This window comes from Coregonus clupeaformis, chromosome 29 (genome assembly GCF_020615455.1).
Source record: "Coregonus clupeaformis isolate EN_2021a chromosome 29, ASM2061545v1, whole genome shotgun sequence".
In the NCBI taxonomy this organism is placed as follows: Eukaryota; Metazoa; Chordata; class Actinopteri; order Salmoniformes; family Salmonidae; genus Coregonus; species Coregonus clupeaformis.
The window spans coordinates 32023230-32048821 of NC_059220.1; the positions used below are offsets into that span (position 1 = coordinate 32023230).

At 44.3% G+C, this 25592-nt stretch overlaps 1 protein-coding gene across 2 annotated transcripts in view; it reads left to right on the forward strand.

Annotated features, from left to right (window-relative positions):
* Nucleotides 1–25592, forward strand: part of eipr1 (EARP complex and GARP complex interacting protein 1) — a 68648-nt gene that overhangs the window by 27173 nt on the left and 15883 nt on the right. The window contains exons 4-6 of one of the 2 annotated variants that reach the window (XM_041855391.2): nt 6741–6903; nt 16741–16840; nt 19722–19858. In XM_041855391.2, coding sequence (XP_041711325.1) covers nt 6741–6903; nt 16741–16840; nt 19722–19858 — 400 coding nt within the window. The remainder of the gene's footprint in view (nt 1–6740; nt 6904–16740; nt 16841–19721; nt 19859–25592) is intronic. The other variant, XM_041855392.2, reaches the window with a different exon arrangement.

Below are 25592 nucleotides of genomic sequence, written 5' to 3' on the forward strand. Positions count from 1 at the left end.
TGTCTGCGTAGAGGTGGATCTGAGAGTCACCAGCAGCAAGAGCGACATCATTGATATACACAGAGAATAGAGTCGGCCCGAGAATTGAACCCTGTGGCACCCCTATAGAGACTGCCAGAGGTCCAGACAACAGGCCCTCCGATTTGACACATTGAACTCTACCTGAGAAGTAGTTGGTGAACCAGGCGAGGCAGTCATTTGAGAAACCAAGGCAATTTAGTCTGCCAATAAGAATGCGGTGATTGACAGAGTTGAAAGCCTTGGCCAGGTCGATGAAGACGGCTGCACAGTACTGTCTTTTATCGATCGCGGTTATAATATCGTTTAGGACCTTGAGCGTGGCTGAGGTGCACCCATGACCAGCTCAGAAACCAGATTGCATAGTGGAGAAGGTACGGTGGGATTCGAAATGGTTGGTGATCTGTTTATTAACTTGGCTTTCAAATACTTTCGAAAGGCAGGGCAGGATGGATATAGGTCTGTAACAGTTTGGATCTAGAGTGTCACCCCCTTTGAAGAGGGGGATGACCGCCGGCAGCTTTCCAATCTCTGGGGATCTCAGATGATACAAAAGAGAGGTTGAACAGGCTAGTAATAGAGGTTGCTACAATTTCGGCTGCTAATTTTAGAAAGAAAGGGTCCAGATTGTGTCTAGCCCAGCTGATTTGTAGGGGTCCAGATTTTGCAGCACTTTCAAAACATCAGCTATCTGAATTTGGGTGAAGGAGAAGTGGGGGGGGCATGGGCAAGTTGCAGCGGAGGGTGCAGAGCTGGTGGCTGGGGTAGGGGTAGCCAGGTGGAAAGCATGGCCAGCCGTAGCAAAATGCTTATTGAAATTCTCGATTATCGTAGATTTATAGGTGGTGACAGTGTTTCCTAGCCTCAGTGCAGTGGGCAGCTGGGAGGAGGTGCTCTTATTCTCCATGGACTTTACAGTGTCCCAAAACCTTTTGGAGTTAGTGCTACAGGATGCACATTTCTGTTTGAAAAAGCTAGCCTTTGCTTTCCTAACTGATTGTGTATATTGGTTCCTGACTTCCCTGAAAAGTCGATGCTAATGCAGTCCGCCACAGGATGTTTTTGTGCTGGTCAAGGGCAGTCAAGTCTGGGGTGAACCAGGAGCTATATCTGTTCTTGGTTCTGAATTTTTTGAATGCGGCATGCTTATTTAAGATGGAGAGGAAAGCACTTTTAAAGAACATCCAGGCATCCTCTGCTGACGGAATGAGGTCAATATCCATCCAGGATACCCAGGCCAGGTCAATTAGAAAGGCCTGCTCGCTGAAGTGTTTTAGGGAGCGTTTGACAGTGATGAGGGGTGGTCGTTTGACCGCGGACCCATTACGGACGCAGGCAATGAGGCAGTGACGCTGAGATCGTGGTTGAAGACAGCGGAGGTGTATTTAGAGGGTAAATTAGTCAGGATGATATCTATGAGGGTGCCCATGTTTACAGATTTAGGGTTGTACCTGGTAGGTTCCTTAATAATATGTGTGAGATTGAGGGCATCTAGTTTAGATTGTAGGACGGCCGGGGTGTTAAGCATATCCCAGTTTAGGTCGCCAAGCAGTACGAACTCTGAGGATAGATGGGGGGCAATCAATTCACATATTGTGTCCAGGGCACAGCTGGGGGCTGAGGGGGGTCTGTAGCAAGCGGCAACAGTGATAGACTTATTTCTGGAAAGGTGGATTTTTATAAGTAGAAGCTCAAACTGTTTGGGCACAGACCTGGATAGTATGATAGAGCTCTTCAGGCTATCTCTACAGTATATTGCAACTCCGCCCCAATTGGCAGTTCTATCTAGACATAAAATGTTGTAGTTTGGGATGGAAATGTCAGAGTTTTTGGTGGCCTTCCTAAGCCAGGATTGAGACACTGCTAGAACATCAGGGTTGTCGGAGTGTGCTAACGCAGTGAATAACTCAAACTTAGGGATGAGGCTTCTGATGTTAATATGCAAGAAACCAAGTATTTTACGGTTACAGAAGTCAACAAATGATAGCGCCTGGGGAGTAGGAGGGATACTGGGGGCTACAGGGCCTGGGTTAACGTCTACATCACCAGAGGAACAGAGGAGGAGTAGAATAAGGATACGGCTAAAGGCTTTAAGAACTGGTCTTCTAGTGCGTTGGGTACAGGGGCAGATTTCCGGGCGTTGTAGAATAGATTCAGGGCATTATGTACAGACAAGGATATGGAAGGATATGAGTACATTGGAGGTAAACCTAAGCGTTGGGTAACGATAAAAGAGATAGCATCACTGGAGGCACCGATTGAGCCGGTCTCCGCGTGTATGGGGGGTGGGACAAAGGAGCTGTCTGAGGTAGGTTGAGCGGGACTGGGGGCTCTACAGTGAAATTGTATAATAAGAACTAACCGAAACAGCAATAGGCATGGCATATTGGCATGGGAGAGAGGCATAAAGCAATCACAGGTGTTATTCGAGAGAGCTAAGACAACAACTGGTAATGGCGACGAATGTTTGGGCTGAGGCTAAACAGATAAACAGGACAGATAAACAGGATGGGGTACCGTGTAAGGGAACGGTCCAGCAGGCATCAGCTGTGTAGCTGAGTGTTCATAAGGTCCAGTGAACAGCAATAGGTGAGTCCGATGCCTGCCACGGCACAGGCGAGCAGGAGGCACGGCTGTTGATTGCGTGTGCTAGCGGGACGAGGCTAGCAGATGGATCTTTGTGGTCGTCGCAACGGGAGGCCTGTTGAAACCACATCAGACGAATTACGTCGGCAGACCAGTCGTGATGGATCGGCGGGGCTCCGTGTCGACACTAGGAGATCCCGTCCGGTTGACAGAGAGGTAGATAGCCGGGAGATGGGCCTGGCTCGAGGCTAGCTCAAGGCTAACTAGTGCTTGCTTTGGGGCAGTGGTGATTAGCCAACAACAACATCCATTCGGTTGCAGCTAGCTAGTTGCGATGATCCGGTGTTGTGATTCAGTGATTCCGGCAGAAAATCCAAAATGTTCTGGGTCGATAGCGCGCTGTGCAGACTGTGCAGACTGGCCGATAATTGTCCAGGCTAGAGCTGGCTGGTAGGTAGTGCAGGCCACGGACAATGGTGAAACCACTAACGGTGGCTAATAGCAAGTAGCTAGTTAGCTGGCTAGCTTCAGCCGGAGGTTCTGGATAAAAAGGTATAAGAAATAATAGAATCCGTTCCACATTGGGTGAGGCGGGTTGCAGGAAATTATATTTAGTTGAAGGATGAAAAGTGAGATTGAGAAATATATACAAAAAAGACAAAAAAACTAAAAACTGGCTATTTACACGAGCACACTACAGAATACACGACCGCACTGCTACGCCATCATGGATATACCTAGGTGTCTGGTTAGACTGTAAACTCTCCTTCCAGACTCACATTAAGCATCTCCAATCCAAAGTTAAATCTAGAATCGGCTTCCTATTTCGCAACAAAGCCTCCTTCACGCATGCTGCCAAACATGCCCTCGTAAAACTGACTATACTACCGATCCTTGACGGCGATGTCATTTACAAAATAGCCTCCAACACTCTACTCAGCAAATTGGATGTAGTCTATCACAGTGCCATCCGTTTTGTCACCAAAGCCCCATATACTACCCACCACTGTGACCTGTACGCTCTTGTTGGCTGGTCCTCACTACATATTCGTTGCCAAACCCACTGGCTCCAGGTCATCTATAAATCACTGCTAGGCAAATCCCTGCCTTATCTTAGCTCATTGGTCACCATAGCAACACCCACCCGTAGTATGCGCTCCAGCAGGTATATCTCACTGGTCATCCCCAAAGCCAACACCTCCTTTGGCCGCCATTCCTTCCAGTTCTCTGCTGCCAATGACTGAAACGAACTGCAAAAATCTCTGAAGCTGGAGACTCTTATCTCCCTCACTAACTTTAAGCATCAGTTGTCAGAGCACCGTACCGATCACTGCACCTGTACACAGCCCATCTGAAATTAGCCCACCCAACTACCTCATCCCCATATTGTTATTTATTTTGCTCATTTGCACCCCAGTATCTCTATTTGCACATCATCTCTTGCACATCTCTCATTCCAGTGTTAATACTCAATTGTAATTTTTTTGCACTATGGCCTATTTATTGCCTTACCTCCATAACTTGCTACATTTGCACACACTGTATATATATTTTCTATCGTATTTTTGACTTTATGTTTTGTTTACCACATATGTAACTCTGTGTTGTTGTTTTTATCGCACTGCTTTGCTTTATCTTGGCCAGGTCGCAGTTGTAAATGAGAACTTGTTCTCAACTGGCTTACCTGGTTAAAGTAACTTCTTATTTATTTTTATATGTCGTGTGTTTTTGTTCTACCTGATGTTATTTGTAGTACTACATTGATATTGATTACTGCATTGTTGGGTTTTGAGCTTGCAAGAAAGGCATTTCAATCAACTTGTGCACGTGACATTAAAACTTGAAGCTTGAAAATAATAGTGAGTAGTTAGAGCAGGAGCTAGTCAAGTGAGCGAGTCAATTATACCGTGGCATTGTTGAATACTCGTTTCGTTTTGCTTGAAGGGCATACTAGAGCATACTTGCCCGAGAAGCCGGTGTTTTGGAGGATATATTGGCATTCGTCTCGGGCCGGCAAACCATGCCATTATATCCTCCACACACCGGCTTCGAGGGCATTATCACTTTTATACGGGTTACCAATATATTCAAATAATTGACATATTTTCATAACATTTTTTATTTGTTCTTTTGGATTTATTCATACTATTTCATCCTTCCACGAGATATAGTCCCGACACAAATCTAGGGTTGCTACCCAAGCCGGCCGTCATTCATTCTATCGGTTCGGTTGCCAGAGATGCGACCCAGTCGTTAAGTCTTTTTGTTCTAAATCTATGGTCGTTCATTCTAAATGTTCCGTTGCGATGATGGCTGGCAACATTCTTATCCCTTGCTTGCTAGCTAGCCAACTTTGGCTAACACAGTCACGTCACACAGTGCAGCCAGAATAACAGCAAAGTAGCTGCATTTCGTATTTTTCTATTGACATTTCTTTGTATAGATCCATAAAAATTATGCTGATTCATGATTTCGACTGGCTGAGAAAAGCTGCTAGCCTGTCTGTCTCGTCCCGACTCCTGACACGTTCATTACCATAGGACAGCTGGAGATCGAATTTCAATATTGAAACAGTGTTGCAAATGTCGGAGAGACAGACAGCAAGGTTATTACAAATCTCAACTAGTGAAAACCAAATGCTAGTCTAAAAGAAATTGGATAAAATGTCTAGATGCTTTTTACAGTGTAAATCTAGTATATAAATTGCCTGGCTGAGCTGATGAGACAGTGGATTGCGCAGTCAGATGGAACAGAGTAAATGGGCATTTCAGCATCATAGATTTAGCCGGTGGTAAATTGTGAAATAGACACTGGCTGGAATGCGGTTATAACCAATCAGCATTCAGGATTAGACCCACTCGTTGTGTAATGCACGGTATTATTCAATGGCTATGAAGTTCATTTTTACATGTTCTATGTTTGAGCAGCTTTTGAAAGCAAAAGTTGAATTGAAAACATATTATTGGCGTTGTTGAATTCGATTTTCATAATAGCAAGCAAAGACTGATGGTCTGATTAGCCAATCAGAATGAGTTTTTCCCCACAAAAGGGCTTTATTACAGACAGAAATACTCCTCAGTTTTATCAGCTGTCCGGGTTCCTGGTCTCAGACGATCCTGCAGCTGAAGAAGCCAGATGTGGAGGTCCTGGGCTGGTGTGGTTACACGTGGTCTGCGGTTGTGAGGCCGGTTGGACATACTGCCAAATTCTCTAAAACGAAGTTGGAGGAGGCTTATGGTAGAGAAATTAACATTAAATGATCTTGCAACAGCTCTGGTAGACATTCCTGCAGTCAGCATGCCAATTGCAAGCTCCCTCAAAACTTGAGACATCTGTGACATTGTGTTGTGTGACAAAACTGCACATTTTAGAGTGGCCTTTTATTGTCCCTAGCACAAGGTGCACCTGTGTAATGATCATGCTGTTTAAGCAGCTTCGTGATATGCCACATCTGTCAGGTGGGTGGATTATCTTGGCAAAGGAGAATTAGAGACTAACAGGGATGTAAACAAATTTGTGCACAACATTTTAGAGAAATAAGCTTTTTGTGCGAGAGGAACATTTCTGGGATCTTTTTATTTTGATTAATGAAACATGGGACCAACACTTCACATGTTGCGTTTATATTTTTGTTCAGTATAGTAAACTTGCTAGCTACTTCAGTGGATGTTGAACACATTTCTACCTGCAAATGAACACATTTCTAGCGGCACATTTCTAGTGGTATATCCGTTAAATTATACCCGTGGCTTGTGTGATAATTAACTCGGGGCTCTATGCGTTCTCTGGAAAATAATGAAACTCCGTAGAAGGTTTGTGACACTCCGCTAGCACTTCGTGCAACACACCTTCCACGTCATGGATTATTTTTCATAGAACGCATAGGTAGCCCCTCGTTGATGGTTCCTTACGTATGTCACAGGACACTAAGGAAATGTATTTGAATGAAAGCACCTACAGGGATCTAGCTGCACCAGGTTTTTGGAACCTTCATAACCTGGTCCCTGATGCGGTCCCACAGACCTGGTCCTTCTGTACCACTATACATTCTGGTTTTCATTCTCAAATCCATATAATGAGTGAGTCCCCACCCATCTCAGGTGTCTAAGACTGATTTAGTCTCCTGTCCACCCCAGCCAGTGAGAGCCGCGTGGTGATGTGTGGGGCTGTATGGAGGATGCCCCCAGAGTGGGAGTCAGGGAGCCATGAGACCCCAGACGACCCCCACAACTCCCACAACCCCCAGAACCTGGAACTCCTCTGTCACCTTGACAACAGAGCCCATGGCAACGCCTCCAGGTAGGCTGCTCTCAGACTGTAGCCTATAGCTACAATACTGTATACAACACAACACAGTCATATCAATTCAACCCTGAAACTATAGGGTTTAACGACCCTGTTTCGATACTTTTCTCTCCTATTTTCTCCTTTGTCTTCTTTTTCCCCTCTATTTCCCCTCGTTCTCTGTTCTTCTATCCTTATCCCCCTCTCTCTCTCTTTCTCCATTTGACTCTATCTCTGTTTATTTTGTCTTTCTAAATCTATCGTCCTGCTTCTCACCATTTATACCCCTATACTCGCTTATCTTCCTCTATCTTTAAATCTTTCTATCTCATTCTCCCTCTTCATCTCTTTGTTATCTCCCTCTGTCACTTGCCTTGTCTCTCTCTCTCTCTCTCTCTCTCTCTCTCTCTCTCTCTCTCTCTCTCTCTCTCTCTCTCTCTCTCTCTCTCTCTCTCTCTCTCTCTCTCTCTCTCTCTCTCTCTCTCTGTCTCTCTCTCTCTCTCTCTCTCATATACTACTGAAGTGTATCCTGGTCTATACTTTGCTATACTATGTTGTGCTGTGCTGTGTAAAGTATTGACTGGACTGACCTACATATCCCAGGGCTCAGCCACTGCTCATGCCTTTGTCTTATAGCTGTATACACTATTTTCACCATCATTTATTGTGCAGGAAAATAAAATCAATACTCATCCCTTTTTAGACTTCAGTAGCTGCATCATCCCTTTGGAAGGAAGATTGCATTTTAGCATTCCAAATTAAATTCCCAATTTTAAGAAACTTCCCTGAGCAGTATTTGTTATATATTTTAGAGGCTGCAATTTACTTTGTGCATGTGTGTGTGTGTGTAATAGCCTCCAGTTGGCGGAGCGCCATGGGTGAGTGAGGTGGGGCTCTGGGGTGGAGATTGATGGTTCTGGTGTCTGCCATTCTGACACCTCCAGAGCTGCAACACTCTCAAGGGCATGATGGTGTGTCTGTGAGTGTGTGTTCTGTGAGTCTTGTAGCCTTTGCTTTGTTGTATTGGCTCTGAGAGATGGATGGCTTTGGTTTGGTGCACACCTCGTCCATCTCTTTCAAACTGCAACCCCCGCTCACTCTGACTACGCTGGCAGGAGCACAGCAACCAGCAGGGGGTGTGTTTGTGTGTGTGTGACTACGTGCTTGTTTAAGTGTGTGAGAGAAGGAGTACATGAGAAGGTCTGTATGTACATACTGTATATTATTAACAGGGCTCTCAGCTGTGAGGATATACTGCCTATGAAGTGTATTTCAATGAGTTATAGACAGGAAGCTGTTTTCATGTACTGTATGATAATCTGAGTGGGCTTAGATCACTTATTTCCTTCCTTCCTGTATGTATGTACAGTATGTATGTATGTACGTCTGTATGTCCTTTATTCCTTTTATGGCTGTACTTTAGTCCCACCACCAAACCCCCCCCCCACCCCCCCCCCAAAGTCTTGCTGGTCTAACATTTGGGATAGTGTTGTGAAGCGTGGCTGGAATGAAGAAACAGACCCACAAACAATAGTACTCTGGCATGGCTACATTTCTCTCCCCTGCTTTGGGGAGCCAAGCGCCTCATTTTCAATTTGAAGCAGCACCAGGCTCAGGAATCAATTCCCATTGAGCGATTAGGACCAATCATGGCTTGGCTGGGCACTGTGAGGAATCATGAAGCTCAACAGGCTTATTTTTTTTACGGGAGGGTGTGACGGGAGAGTGGTAAGTGTGTGTGTGTGTGTGTGTGCGTCTGTGAGCATGTGTGTGTGCCTGTGCGTACCAATGAGTGTGTAGCCTTTGCGTACAGGGGTGTGTGTATGCCTGTATGTGTGTTGGGGGGGTCCTGGTGATCACAGTGCACAGAGTATGATTTGCACTCCAAGGGACTGTTAGCCAATCAATGTTAGCCCAATGGGATCTCAGGCAGCCACACAGTCATATGTAAGCCAGTCAATACTGTCAGTAATGTTAGGGGCCGTGAAGACCAGTCTTCTAACACACCTTCAATAGGACACATTTACTCTGCAATTCAAATCAAATTGTATTGGTCACATACACATATTTAGCAGATGTTATTGCGGGTGTAGCGAAATGCTTGTGTTTCTAGCTCCAACAGTGCAGTAGTATCTAACAATTCACAACAATACACACAATACATACAAATCTTAAAGTAGAAGAATGCAATTAAGAAATATATAAATATTAGGACGAGCAATGTCGGAGTGGCATAGACTAAAATACAGTAGAATATAATACAGTATACTGCCCTACCAAGTAAAAAGGCAGTAACTGCTAATTTGGTCAAAAATGAGTTCATGTCATTTTTGCTACATTAAATACATGCTTAATCATGTGGACAAGTATCCTGCCTCTATTGTATTGTGTTTTGGAGAAAATAGGGGTCATATAAGCAGTAACTGCAAAAAGTTACTGTGAAACCAAGGTAAATGGCAGTAACTGAACTGACTGACAGCTTCACACACATACATTGCTAATCTTGGGAAACAACATCATGGCACAGCTTTCCCGGGGGAAAATAATGGTTGAACTTGCTCTGAAACACCAAAACCCAGACACTGGTAAGAACTAGCTAGCTAAGTAGATCTGAGAACATAGTTACCAAGCTAACTAGCTAGCTAGCTAGCGAGCATAGACTAACAATGCTACCTGCTCTCATAAGAGGAGATCAGCAATTGATACTGACTTCAATCTATTAGCCCTATAATTATTTATATTCAGAAATGTCACCTGATGGTTTCTTTGAATCAGTACACCACACACAATTTCTAGCCAGTGACAGCCACCTAGCTAGAACTGACACACCCCTACCAAAAATGTCAAAACCTACTTAGCTAGCATTAGCATGAAGCAATATATTTGTGCTACCTGCTCCCATAAACGAGCCGATCAGCAATTTATGCTAGCTTAAATCTATTATCCCTATAATGAATATAATCCCTTTAATTTTATTCAGACATTCCATGGGTTATTTGAATCAGTAACGTTACACCACACACACGATCACTAGCCAGCTGACAGTCAGTTGGAAGTGCACCCCATACTGAATTGTCAAAAGCACACACAGCATTGCTACCTCATTAATAATATATCTACTCACATGTCCAGTGTTTCTGGTTTTCTTTTATATACCAGTAGTGAGTGACTGTCCCGGTCAGGAAAGTTAAAATCCCAAATTGTATCCGTCACCTTTGTTGGTGGTGTAAGTAATTAGTACAACAAACTTTGGCATGCCAAATGTGTGCTCAATGTGTCTGTGCGGATCAAAGTTGCCATGTGAGGGTGCATTAGGACTGTACAACCATGTCAATACTAGGTTTCATTCCTGTCAATGTCCATCCATGCTGGTGGTGTCCTTGTGATGACAGATAAGCATTAGGGCTATTAAGAGTGCTATTCTTATGATCTTAATATTTGATTTGTAAATAAATATGCAAATGTAAGAGCCTTATTGGGAGCAGGTATGAAATGAATAGATGAACTGACTTATGACAGTGAAAATTATCATGATAATGTTAGCACAAGATAAAATCAATATTATATATTATTGAATAGAATAACTGAAAAGGATTATGATCATATGTTTGCCCACCACAAAATGTCAGTGTTAATTATTATAATCCATGACAGAATAGAATCATGTAGGTCCCTGATTATTTGCTCTATATATTTCAGTTGAGTGTGAGGAGTGATATGGAAGAGTACTGAAGAAGTTTCACTTAAAAATGAAATTAACTATTTAGCATTTTATCATTTGTAGCTAAATGTCATGTGTGTCCTCTTATGAATATGGAAATGTAAATGTCTTTCAAATTAATCCTTAAAGCTGTTATTCAAAATTGTCTATGTAAGTGTTATTTAAAAAGTTATTTATATATATATATATATATATATATATATATACAAATAATTGTATTTGCAATCTCATGGTACTTTTTTATAATTAGTATTACCCTACGTCATACTTTTATCATGTTCCAATACATCATTGTATATTACAAGATAGGTAATCATTTAATGTAATTCAAACAATTGCAGTGCTGCTTTTCACATTTATTCTTATAACAAGACATGGGCTTCTTGTAAAACACAGTATGTAATGTGACTGATGCAGAACCTACATCTCAATGTAAATGCAACTGGTATCTTAGTGGAAGACACACATATATGCTCATTTATTAATAGCATATATGAGAAGTATAGTAAACTAACAAATGAAAATGGCAGATACTGCTCTTTGCTTTGGTATTACCCTGCAATTTGTAACATATCATGCCAAGGAAGAAGGCAGTAACTGCCGTTTAAGGGTAAAAGGTCATGTCAGGGTCAACATTAATAAAAAATTAACTCATAGTAAGACAACAGATCACTACATCTCCAATGATCTCCCTAGAATTCATTTGGCTGGACAATTAAAAAACTTTGAACACATTATTCTCAGTTCCACGCTATGAGCAGTTACTGCCTTTTTGCATGGTTGGGCATACTGTATATACTATACATATGAGAAGAGTAAAGCAAAAATATGTAAACATTATTGAAGCGGCTAGTGTTCCATTATTAAAGTGGCCAGTGATTCCAAGTCAATGTAGAGTCGTGGTCAAACGTTTTGAGAATGACACAAGTATTGGTCTTCACAAAGTTTGCTGCTTCAGTGTTTTTAGATATTTTTATCAGATGTTACTATGGTATACTGAAGTATAATTACAAGCATTCCATAAGTGTCAAAGGCTTTTATTGACAATTGCATTAAGTTTATGCAAAGAGTCAATATTTGCAGTATTGACCCTTCTTTTTCAAGACCTCTGCAATCCGCCCTGGCATGCTGTCAATTAACTTCTGGGCCACATCCTGACTGATGGCAGCCCATTCTTACATAATTAATGCTTGGAGTTTGTCAGAATTTGTGGGTTTTTGTTTGTCCACCCGCCTCTTGAGGATTGACCACAAGTTCTCAATGGGATTAAGGTTTGGGGAGTTTCCTGGCCATGGACCCAAAATGTCGATGTTTTGTTCCCCGAGCCACATAGTTATCACTTTTGCCTTATGGCAAGGTGCTCCATCATGCTGGAAAAGGCATTGTTCATCACCAAACTGTTCTTGGATGGTTGAGAGAAGTTGCTCTCGGAGGATGTGTTGGTACCATTCTTTATTCATGGCTGTGTTCTTAGGCAAAATTGTGAGTGAGCCCAATCCCTTGGCTGAGAAGCAACCCCACACATGAATGGTCTCAGGATGCTTTACTGTTGGCATGACACAGGACTGATGGTAGCGCTTACCTTGTCTTCTCCGGGCAAGCTTTTTTCCGGATGCCCCAAACAATCGGAAAGGGGATTCATCAGAGAAAATGACTTTACCGTCCTCAGCAGTCCAACCCCTGTACCTTTTGAAGAATATCAGTCTGTCCCTGATGTTTTTCCTGGAGAGAAGTGGTTTCCTCGCTGCCCTTCTTGACACCAGGCCATCCTCCAAAAGTCTTCGCCTCACTGTGCGTGCAGATGCACTCACACCTGCCTGCTGCCATTCCTGAGAAAGCTCTGCACGGGTGGTGCCCCGATCCCGCAGCTTAGGAGACGGTCCTGGCGCTTGCTGGACTTTCTTGGGTGCCCGGATGCCTTCTTCACAACAATTGAACCTCTCTCCTTGAAGTTCTTGATGATCCGATAAATGGTTGATTTAGGTGCAATCTTACTAGCAGCAATATCCTTGCCTGTGAAGCACTTTTTGTGGAAAGCAATGATGACGGCACGTGTTTCCTTGCAGGTAACCATGGTTAACAGAGGAAGAACAATGATTTCAAGCACCACCTTCCTTTTAAAGCTTCCAGTCTGTTATTCTAACTCAATCAGCATGAAAGTCTTCGTCAACACTCTCACCTGTGTTAATGAGAGAATCACTGACATGATGTCAGCTGGTCCTTTTGTGGCAGGGCTGAAATAAAGTGGAAATGTTTTTTGGGGATTAAGTTCATTTTCATGGCAAATTAATTGCAATTCATCTGATCACTTTTCATAACATTATGGAGTATATGCAAATTGCCATCATAAACACTGAGGCAGCAGACTTTGTGAAAATTAATATTTGTGTCATTCTCAAAACTTTTGACCACGACTGTATATAGGGCAGCAGCCTCTAAGGTGCAGGGTTGCATAACTGGGTGGAAGCCACCTAGTGATGGCTATTTAACAGTCTGCTGGCCTTGAGATAGAAGCTGTTTTTCAGTCTCTCAGTCCCAGCTTTGATGTACCTGTACTGACCTCACCTTCTGGATGATAGCGGGGTGAACAGGCTGTGGCTCGGGTGGTTGTTGTCCTTGATTATCTTTTTGGCCTTCCTGTGACATCGGGTGCTGTAGTTGTCCTGGAGGGCAGGTACTTTGCCCCCGGTGATGCATTGGGCAGACCGCACCACTCTCTGGAGAGCTCTGTGGGTGGTGCAGTTGCCATCCAGGTGGTAATACAGCCCGACAGGATGCTCTCAATTGTACATCTGTAAAAGTTTGTGAGGGTTTTAGGTGCCAAGCCAAATTTCTGCGCTGTTGAGCCTTCTTCACCACACTGTCTGTGTGGGTGGACCATTTTCAGACCACTGCGGTCCCGTCGATGTGGATATGGGTGTGCTCCCCTTGCTGTTTCCTGGAGTCCACGATCAGCTCCTTTGTGTTGTTGACGTTGAGTGAGAGGTTATTTTCCTGGCACCACTCCACCAGTGCCCTCACCTCCTCCCTGTAGGCTGTCTCGTCATTGTTGGTAATCAGGCCTACTACCGTTGTGTCGTCTGCAAACTTGATGATTGAATTGGAGGTGTGCGTGGCCACGCAGTCATGGGTGAACAGGGAGTACAGGAGGGGGCTCAGCACGCACCCTTGTGGGGCCCCTGTGTTGACGATCAACGAAGTGGAGGTTTTGTTTCCTACCTTCACCACCTGGTGACGGCCCGTCAGGAAGTCCAGGACCCAGTTGCACAGGGCGGGGTTCAGACCCAGGGCCCCGAGCTTAATGATGAGCTTGGAGGTACTATGGTGTTGAATGCTGAGCTATAGTCAACTAACAGCATTCTTACATAGGTATTCCTCTTGTCCAGATGGGATAGGGCAGTGTGCAGTACGATGGCGAATGCATCGTCTGTGGATCTATTGGGGCGGTAAGCAAATTGAAGTGGGTCTAGGGTGTCAGGTAAGGTAGAGGTGATATGATCCTTAACTAGCCTCTCAAAGCACTTCATGATGACAGAAGTGAGTGCTACGGGGCGATAGTCATTTAGTTCAGTTACCTTTGCTTTCTTGGGTACAGGAACAATGGTGGACATCTTGAAGCAAGTGGGGACAGCAGACTGGGATAGGGAGAGATTGAATATGTCCGTAAACACTCCAGCCAGCTGGTCTGCGCATGCTCTGAGGACGCGGCTAGGGATGCCGTCTGAGCCTACAGCCTTGCGAGGGTTAACACGCATAAATGTCTTAGTCGGCCACGGAGAAGGAGAGCCCACAGTCCTTGGTAGCGGGCCGCGTTGGTGGCACTGTGTTATCCTCAAAGCGGGCGAAGAAGGTGTTTAGCTTGTCCGGAAGCAAGACGTCGGTGTCCGCGACGGGGCTGGTTTTCCCTTTGTAGTCTGTGATTGTCTGTAGACCCTGTCACATATGTCTCGTGTCTGAGCCATTGAATTGCGACTCCACTTTGTCTCTGTACTGACATTTTGCCTGTTTGCATGCATTATGGATGGAATAACTACACTGTTTGTATTCGGCCATATTCCCTGTCATCTTGCTATGGTTAAATGCGGTGGTTCACGCTTTCAGTTTTGCATGGCTGATTAATCCTGGCTCTACAAATGCACGTGCATGCACACACACACACAAACACACTTTTTAAATTGCCCATCTTTTGTCCTTCTTAGTTCCTATCTCCCTTTTTCTCTTCAATCTTTCTCCCTCTTCTACTATCTCTGTTCCCATCTCTGTCTCCCTCCCTTTTCTATCCCTCTCTCCAACCCCTCTCTTTTCTCTCTCTCTCATCCACTCTGACTTTCCCAGGCCTTACCTTGGACCTATAGCTCTATTCTGCTGATCCCTCACTGTAACTCTGTAGCCAAGCCAAACGGATGTATCTATTCCCCAAAGCAGCCCAATCTACCCCCTCCCAATACCATGAGCGGCGTGTGCATATGTTGCTATTGAATTAAACTCATCTGAATACAAAGCAGACGGAGAAACAGTCTGATGAGAAGGACGGAGGCAGGTGTCTCACCCAGGACTTTCTGAGATATATGGGCTTGTAAAGTTCCCCTCCCTGGCAGTCCTCCATGTATTTACATATTCACTCCCTACCAGGATGCCAAGCCGCCGCAGAGCTGAAGGTCAAATGCACATAACTTAAATTCTTTAATAAGAGCGGCTGGCTGTTGCCATAAAGGGGAAGAGGATCTATCTATCTCTCTCTCTCTCTTTTATGAATTAATTAATACTATTGGGAGGGCTACTTTTATCAATCTGGGGGTAGTGAATATATTGACTTCAGATTGGAGCTGTTTTTATGGAATAAATTAATTAATGACAGCCAAAGCGAGAGAGAGAGAAGGAAGGAGGGAGAGAAAGAAAGAGAGATGGAGAGAGACAGGTAAGAGAGGGACAGACAGTGCTGCCTCATACACTAAAAGCCTGTGTGTGTGTGTGTGTGTGTGTGTGTGTGTGTGTGTGTGTGTGTGTGTGTGTGTGTGTGTGGATTTACAACTTCCATCAACTCCTCTCCTCTTCTCTCTGTTCCCTTTCTTCCTCTCTCTCCCCCTGTCCCTCTCTCCCCTCACAAGATATGCAAATTACAGAGTTGGATGAAATCCTGAGGACTTTAACTTTGTCCCTCCTCCTTCCATCCCGTTATCTCTCCCCCACACACAGTACAGTGGAGGCTTTATGTTGTGTTGCTCCACACTGATGAATGACTCAGAGGAGATGGGCCCATCTCATTTATCACTGCTAGAACTAATGACATCAGTCTATAGCAGACACAGGCAGCTCTTATCATGTACTGTGTGTGTGTCATACGCAGTAAATACTACATAGTGGTAATTTGACTACATACCTTACATACTATGGTAATAAACTGCCGTCATTGGATGTGTGTGCATCGTACTGTGCTTGTGTACATATTTTTCGCACTGATGTGTGTATTCATGTATGTGTGTCCCGTGAACTAACTCTCTCTCCCCTCGCTCTCTGTCTCGCTGTCTTTCTCTCCATCTCTCTGTCTCGCTGTCTTTCTCTCCATCTCTCTGTCTCGCTGTCTTTCTCTCCATCTCTCTGTCTCGCTGTCTTTCTCTCCATCTCTCTGTCTCGCTGTCTCTCTCTCCATCTCTCTGTCTCGCTGTCTTTCTCTCCATCTCTCTGTCTCGCTGTCTTTCTCTCCATCTCTCTGTCTCGCTGTCTTTCTCTCCATCTCTCTGTCTCGCTGTCTTTCTCTCCATCTCTCTGTCTCGCTGTCTTTCTCTCCATCTCTCTGTCTCGCTGTCTTTCTCTCCATCTCTCTGTCTCGCTGTCTTTCTCTCCATCTCTCTGTCTCGCTGTCTTTCTCTCCATCTCTCTGTCTCGCTGTCTCTCTCTCCATCTCTCTGTCTCGCTGTCTTTCTCTCCATCTCTCTGTCTCGCTGTCTTTCTCTCCATCTCTCTGTCTCGCTGTCTTTCTCTCCATCTCTCTGTCTCGCTGTCTTTCTCTCCATCTCTCTGTCTCGCTGTCTTTCTCTCCATCTCTCTGTCTCGCTGTCTTTCTCTCCATCTCTCTGTCTCGCTGTCTTTCTCTCCATCTCTCTATCTCGCTGTCTCTCTCTCTGCTGCAGTGTCCTGTGGGAGCCCATGGGAGATGGGAAGCGTGTGATCTCTCTGGCTGATAATCACGCTCTGCTCTGGGACTTGACGGAGAGCTCAACCCAGGCCACGGTGAGACACACACACACACACGCACAGACACACACACACACACCACCATACATCTCCCCATACCCCATGCTCATTATTTGATAACCACGGTATCAGACTGCTCTTATCTTCCCCTCCCTTCCCAACAGTGTTTTAGAACTGTCCAGGGGTGTACTCTGCTTGCCTCACCAAGATCACATGATTCCTTACTGAAACACACTCTGTATCTGGGCTAGCTTTAGTGGCCAGAGCAGTGGCTCCTGTAGGTGTTCTTGTGACTTTCAGAGCTGGTTCACTGGTGCCCCAATTCTCTTCTGCTGTGATCCACCTAAAATAGTTCACTTGTGTCAAGTAAACCATTCGCTGTTTTAACAACCCCCATGCAAGCTAGATATACATTGAGTATACCACACATTAGGAACACCTTCTTAATATTGAGTTGCACCCTCCCCCCACCTACTACCATACCCCGTTCAAAAGCTATTTTGTCTTGCCCATTCAACCTAAATGGCACACATACACAATCCATGTCTCAGTTGTCTAAATCCTTCTTTAACCTGTCTTCTCCCCTTCATCTACACTGATTGAAGTGGATTAAATAAGTGACATCAATAAGGGATCGTAGCTTTCACTTGAATTCACCTGGTCAGTCTATGTCATGGAAAGAGCATGTTTTGTATACTCAGTGTATGTTGAACTTTACCCATTAAAAGTTGAATGTCCTAAGTACTATTTGTTGTCACACAATTGGTCTACTAGTTTGTGGCCATACTGTTTAGTAGAAGCTCTCTCCTCTGACAGTGAAGTTCCATCCCAACTACTAATGCAGTGAGGTGAGGAGGAAGCGTCTCTGTCTTCTCATTGTTATTTACTGTTCTGTTCTTCTGATTCTCCACTCCACTGCCTCTGCAATTAAAACATCCATAGTTCTACAGTGGAGATGAAGTGTGTGTGTGTGTGTGTGGGCTGGTCAGTTAATGTTCCATTAGCAGCTAGCTGCCTGGGTGTACTGTAGCAGGGAGGTGCTTCATAAATAATGGGCCTAAGTCATTAGTAATGAATGCGCTCATACAGAGATCTGCACAGGCCAGCCAGGTCACAGGCCCAACAGGACACAACCCAGGACTTGATATTTGTGTGTGCGTGTCATAATGTAAATCCTGTGAAGAATCGCTCTGTCCAGAGATTGTAATCAGACATGCACACTCACAGAGAGACACAGACGAACACTCACACACACACACACATTCTCTCCTACTCTGTGTGTGTGTGGAGGTGTCCCCAGAGGAAGGCACTCTGTCCCCCCTGTGTAGTGACACTGATGTCAGGCTGGGCTGCAGAGCAGCAGAGCAGGGAGCTATTGAGTGACACAGCCTGCCCTGGGCATGGCAGCCATTAAAAATGGAGTGAGGGCACAGGGGTGAGAGAAAGAGAGAGAGGGAGAAAGAGAGAGAGAAGAGTAGAGCAGGGCAAGAGGAAATAGGGAGAGTGAGAGAAAGAGAGAGAAGTAGATGGCGAGAGATGAAGTGAGAGAAATAGGATAGAGAGAGCGAGAGAGAGGGGAGCCTGGCAGCCTAGAAAGATTTTTCCAGTGCTGTTCAGAATGCTAATCATTTTTACATTTTAGTCATTTAGCAGACGTTCTTATCCAGAGCGACTTACAGTTAGTGAGTGCATACATTTTCATACTGGCCCCCTGTGGGAAACGAACCCTCAACCCTGGCGTTGCAAGCGCCATGCTCCACCAACTGAGCTACAGGGGACTCATCTTCTCCACTCTATCCCTTTACACCCCCCCTCCCTCCCTCCATCCATCAGAGGCTCTCAGGCTGATGTGTTCATCACAGGCCTGTCTGTATGTCCAGCTGAAGCATGGATTTGTCTGTCTCAGGGGTCCAGGGTAGATTAAAGCTGTATGTGTGTGTGTGATCAATTAGAAACACCGCTGCAATTGAGTGAGAACATCTCCTCTGGCTCACGGTACACCCACACACCCCATCTCCTCCCCTCCTCCTTCACTTCTCCCTCTCTCCTTTCTACCTGAAATAATGAGACTGTACCCTGCGTGTGCAATGAGAGAGAGAGAGAGAGAGAGAGAGAGAGAGAGAGAGAGAGAGAGAGAGAGAGAGAGAGAGAGAGAGAGAGAGAGAGAGAGAGAGAGAGAGAGAGAGAGAGAGAGAGAGAGAGAGAGAGAGAGAGAGAGAGAGAGAGAGAGAGAGAGAGAGAGAGAGAGAGAGAGAGAGAGAGAGAGAGAGAGAGAGAGAGAGAGAGAGAGAGAGAGAGAGAGAGAGAGAGAGAGAGAGAGAGAGAGAGAGAGAGAGAGAGAGAGAGAGAGAGAGAGAGAGAGAGAGAGAGAGAGAGAGAGAGAGAGAGGCAGAGAGAGAGAGAGAAGCAGAGTGAGAGAGAGAGAGCAGAGAGAGAGAGAGAGAGAGAGAGAGAGAGAGAGAGAGAGAGAGAGAGAGAGAGAGAGAGAGAGAGAGAGAGACGCAAGCTCCGTACACATCTTCTTATAAATTGGATTGTTCAGTGACATTGCATACATATTAGTTATATATGAGTAAAGATAACAGCTTGGGTTTTAGATATGCAGATGTATGAAATGATTGTATCTCTGTTGATTATGTCAGTACAGACTCAGAGGGTCCTTAATGGTCAAACTGGTGATCCATGAGTAACAGTATATAGATATTCACAATGTCAACAAGGTCCTTCAGGAGTCATTGAACCTGCCATTAACTTTGCTGTGTGAAGGAGGGTGAGGTCAGCTTCACACTAGGGAAGGCCTGTCCATACAGATCCGTCAATACATTAACTCTTACCCTTATCTTAGCCTCCCTCGCAATACCCCATGATTGACAGGTGTATGATCAGGTGTATTAATCATTAACCCCTGCCCGTTCAGATCTCCAGCAGTGCCACCCTAGAGGGTAAAGGTCAACTGAAGTTCACGTCTGGGAAGTGGAGTCCGCATCACAACTGTACCCAGCTGGCCACAGCCAACGACACAACCATCAGAGGCTGGGACCTCCGCACCATGAGGTAAGACTGACATACTAACCATATATTAACCATATATTATTCAGACAGTACCTCTTTATAGTCTAGTAGTACTGAAATATTTCGTATAGTAACTATGATTGTAGTTACCGGGTGGTAATAACCTATAGATCACTGACTTCCCCCAACACTGAGGCTCAAGGCAGGGCTCTTGCTCCTACTCTACCCAAACTAGACAAACCAAAGATAAGTAACAGAATACCACATCTGGATGAATGGATAGGCTATCACCACCATGCTGATTCCACCTATCCACCCACTACCAACATTGACCCTGAAGGCACATTCAGATATATTAGCTGCTCTACTCCCCCTATACACCCAGTATCATTACACAGCGACATAACAGGTCACTTCCAAAATAAAGGAAACACTTGAGTAAATGAGGGGTACAAAGTATATAGAAAGCAGGTGCTACCACACAGGTGTGGTTCCTGAGTGAATTAAGCAATGAACATCCCATCATGCTTAGGGTCATGCAGGGCAGGCCATTATTTTTGGCTAACATGGCTATGCCCCCATAGGAAGACAATGCCTCTATCCACGGGGCACGAGTGGTCACTGAATGGTTTGATGAGCATGAAAACGATGTAAACCATATGCAATGGCCATCTCAGTCACCAGATCTCAACCCAATTGAACACTAATGGGAGATTCTGGAGCGGTGCCTGAGACAGCGTTTTCCACCACCATCAACAAAACACCAAATGATGGAATTTATTGTGGAAGATTCCCTCCAATAGAGTTCCAGACACTTGTAGAATCTATGCCAAGGTGCATTGAAGCTGTTCTGGCTCGTGGTGGCCCTACGCCCTATTAAGACTCTATGTTGGTGTTTCCTTTATTTGAGCAATTACCTGTATAATGACTGATGAACAGTGTGTCTTTACAGTAGTCAGTCTGTACTGCCTGCTGACCTCAGCCCTGAGGTGTGATGCTGTGGCGAGTGTGGTGGAGAGAGAGAGATGGAGGGAGAAAAGGAGATAGAGGGAGAGAGATATTGAGTGAGGTCAGGCTGTGTGTGGGCTCTGCTAGAGGAATAACAATCACCTCTCTATCGATCGTTCCTATAATGCCAGTGCTGGAGAGAGAGAGAGAGGAGGGGCAGAGAGGGAGAACCAGAATAAGGTAGAGCGAGAGTATAGAGGGATGGAGAGAAAATCTTAGAAAAATACAGGAGAGACATGATAATAGCCTAGAGAAGAAACAATGTATTTAATGCAAATGTAAAAACCCAGTTGCAGTACTGTAGTATTATCCCTCACCTTTGCACATTTGATTCCTTATTTTTAGTCAAATTCCAGCTAGTTCTTACTCCTAACCAGTATACCTTCTTAAAAGTAGCGTGATTCACCCTTCAGGGGCTTTGAGGGTACACAGGGGCCTTTAGGCAGCCAAGGTGTCTGTGTGAGTAGCGCTTAGTGTATGTGTGTGATGTGTGTGAGGAGTGCGCGTGAGCAGAGTTTGTGAGCAGGCAGAGTGTGCGTGATTTGTGCTAGGTGCGTGCATCCGTGGGTGTGTGTATTACAGGGTTTGTGTGTGTGTAAGTGTCTAGTTGGTGCGGCAGCTGTGTGATGGCAGTCTGTGAACATGGTCCAGTGGCTCCTCAGTTGGTGTCTTCTCTGGTGTGCCAGCCCAAACCGGCCTGCCAGCTCTGCCCCGCTAAGGGACACTAGAGGAGAACATTCTCCCCAGCAAACCAAAATTGTTTCCCAGAACATTCGTTAGGTGGCGGAACATTTTCTCATAACAAAAAAACTGTCCAGTCGTGGTGATGATTATAGAATGTTTGTATAAAACATTCACCTGATGTTACAAGAACGTTCTCAGAACACATTTTGTATGTTCTTTAAAGGTTCCCAGAATGTTTCATTAGGTTGTGGGAACAGTCTGGTGCGAACATTGTGGGGACATCACAAAAGATACACTATATATACAAACGTATGTGGACACCCCTTCAAATTAGTGGATTTGGCTATTTCAGACACAGTCGTTGCTGACAGGTGTATAAAATCAAGCACACAGCCATGCGATCTCCATAGACAAACAATGGCAGTAGAATGGCCTTACTGAAGAGCTCAGTGACTTTCAACGTGGCACTGTCATAAGATGCCACCTTTCCAACAAGTCAGTTAGTCAAATTGTTTGCCCTGCTAGAGCTGCCCCGGTCAACTGTAAGTGCTGTTATTGTGAAGCAAGTGGAACAGCTCAGCCGTGAAGTGGTAGGCCACACAAGCTCACAGAACGGGACCGCCGAGTGCTGAAGCGCGTAGCGCATAAAAATCATCTGTCCTCAGTTCCAAACTGCCTCTGGAAGCAACGTCAGCACAATAACTGTTCGTCAGGATATTCTTGAAATGGGTTTCCATGGCCGAGCAGCCACACACAAGCCTAAGATCACCATGTGCAATGCCAAGTGTCGGTTGGAGTGGTGTAAAGCTTGCCGCCATTGGACTCTGGAGCAGTGGAAACGCGTTCTCTGGAGTGATGAATCACGCTTCACCTTCTGGGAGTCCGACTGACAAATTTTGGTTTGGCGGATGCCAGGAGAACGCTGCCTGCCCGAATGCATAGTGCCAACTGTAAAGTTTGGTGGAGGAGGAATAATGGTCTGGGGCTGTTTTTCCATGGTTTGGGCTAGGCTCCTTAGTTCCATTGAAGGGAAATCTTAATGCTACAGCATACAATGACATTCTAGACGATTCTGTGCTTCCAACTTTGTGGCAACGGTTTGGGGAAGGCCCTTTTCTGTTTCAGCATGACAATGCCCCTGTTCACAAAGTGAGGTCCATACAGAAATGGTTTGTCGAGATCGGTGTGGAAGAACTTGACTGGCCTGCACAGAGCCCTGACCTCAACCCCATTGAACACCTTTGGGATGAATTGGAACGCCTACTGCGAGCCAAGCCTAATTGCCCAACATCATTGCCTGACCTCACTAATACGCTTGTGGCTGAATGGAAGCAAGTCCCCGCAGAAATGTTCCAACATCTAGTGGAAAGCCTTCCCAGAAGAGTGGAGGCTGTTATAGCAGCAAAGGGGGGACCAACTCCATATTAATGCCCATGATTTTGGAATGAGATGTTCGACGAGCAGGTGTCCACATACTTTTGGTCATGAAGTGTATGTTCCCAAAACACAAAAACTGTCCAGTTGTGTGGTTGATTCTGCAATCATACTTTTTGGGTGCAGAAAACATTCACCTGATGTTACAAGAATGTTCCCAGAACACATTTTGTCTGTTTAAAGATACCCAGAATGTTTCATTAGGTTGTGGGAACATTGTGTGGACGTGACAAGAGATATATTCCCAAAACACAAAAACTGTACATTTGTGCTGATTATTACAATGTTTCTATTAGGTTGCAGAAAACATTCACCTGATGTTACAAGAACCTTCCCAGAACACATTTTTTGTAATCTTTAAATGTTCGTAAAACATTTATTTAGGTTGTGGGAACAGTGTAGGGATATAACAAGAGAGATGTTCCCAAAACACTATAACTCTCCAGTTGTGCTGACATTCAGATAATTTTTGTATCAGGGTGCACAAAACATTCCTTTGATGTTGTAAGAATGTTGACAGAACCGCTTTTCTGAGTTCATAGAACATTTAATTAGGTTGTGGGAACAGTGTGGATACATTACAAGAGATAGGTTCCCAAAACACAAAATATGCTCAGTTGTGATGTCATTCATACAATGTTTAAGTTAGGTTGCACAGGACATTCTCTTAATGTTGTAAGAATTACGTCAGTTTTTACGACGTTCATAGCATATTTGTTTTAGGTTTAACATAATATTCTACTGATGTTCGTTCAATATACAATTTACCTTATCTTTGAGGTCCTCAGAACATTTCAAGAACATGTTATATTTAAGTTTTACCTAATATTACCACAACATTCTCAGGAATACATTTCTCTCCAGATGTGGGGTTCGAACTTGCAATGTTTGTTTCGAAATTGACTGTTCAACTTAAAAAAACGCATCCTATATAATTCGTACATTGAGATGCTTGATATGGTCTTATTTTTCATGATCTGAAAAGTGATGGTGAATAACCTAGTTACTTCCTTGGGTTAGTTATGTCTAAGAAGGCTAAAAAGGAAGCATGGAATTCTTCATTGACCATACTGCCATGGTAATATACTGAAAAAGACGATGAAAGAGATCTTCCCTGGTGGCGCAGAGGATAAAAGACCCGTCTTGGGAACCAAACATTGCAGGCTCAAACCCCATATGTGCAGATTGTCAACATATGAAGTGAAAATAAAATATGGTTGTGTTTGCTTGATTTAATGCTCTTCAAATGTCCTATGAATGAAATTAAAATGCCATGTGACCTACAATACAGTCCTCAAATGTGAATTGCCATTAAATCTGGAGAGAAACATAATGGGGATGTATTCCTATCTGCTTTTTTACACTTTAATTTACATTCTGAGAATGTTGTGATAACATTCAGTAAAACTTAAATATAACATTTTCTAAATGTTCTTGAAATGTTCTGGGGATCTCCAAGACAAGGTAAAATGTATATTGCGTGAACATCAATGGAGTATTATGTTAAACCTAAAACAAATACGCTATGAACATCGTAGAAACTGACTTATTTATATCTTACAACATGAAGGGCATGTCCTGTGTAACCTAACTTAAACATTGTATGAATGTCATCACAACTGAGCATATTTAGTGTGTTTTGGTAACTTATCTCTGGTGATGTTCCCACACTGTTCCCAGAACCTAATGACATGCTCTGGGAACCTTCAAAGGACTCACAGGCTTTTTTGTCAACATTCTTGCAATATCAAATAAATGTTTTGTGCACCCTGATACAAACATCGGAATGTCAGCACAACTGGACAGTTTTGGTGTTTTGGGAACATATATTTTGTGATGTCCCCACAATGTTTCCACCAGACTGTTCCCATAACCTCATGAAACGTTCTGGGAACCTTTAAAGAACAGATTAAATGTGGAACGTTCTTGCAACATTAGGCAAATGTTTTATACAAACATACAAACTTTTGGGTAATGTTCTGTGGTGGTTGTTGCACAAAATATTTGTGAATGTTAGGAGAACATTACAAGGTGTTTCATCTAAAACATTGTTGATAAATAAATAGATTTGATCAAAAACGTTCTCTGAATGTTTTTGGGATGTTATCATCCTAATGTTAGATAAAACCAGAACCAGAACTTAATGGGAATCTTAGCTAATGTTTGTGGAATGTTCCCGGTTTGCTGGGTCTACTGCTCCCTCGTGCAGCCTTAAAGACACAGTATACACAGGAGACAGAGGAGATGTAGTTGCACAGGCACATGGAGTATGTGTGTGTTGTGTTGTGTGTGTGTGTGTGTGTGTCACGTGTGACGTGCGGGTGTTGTGCTCCTCTGTGTACTCTGTGTGTTCTGCTCTGTGCGCTGCTCTTGCTAACGGGTACACTGGAGGGTGTGTGTGTGTGTGTGTGTGTTTGTGTGTGTGTGTGTTCTACTCTGTTGCTGGCTGGGGCTGTCACTTGGGATGTTCTCTCAGTTCATCACTCCCAAACCCTGTTTGGACGGTTTGCTATTCAAACGGTTATAACGGTGACCGCGGTCATTTGGCTGGCCAATAACCGTCATCCAAAATTCCATGACCGTCACAGCCCTAATTTGGACCCACAATCCACAGTGAGAGGACAGCACACACCGTCAGATGTGTGATAGC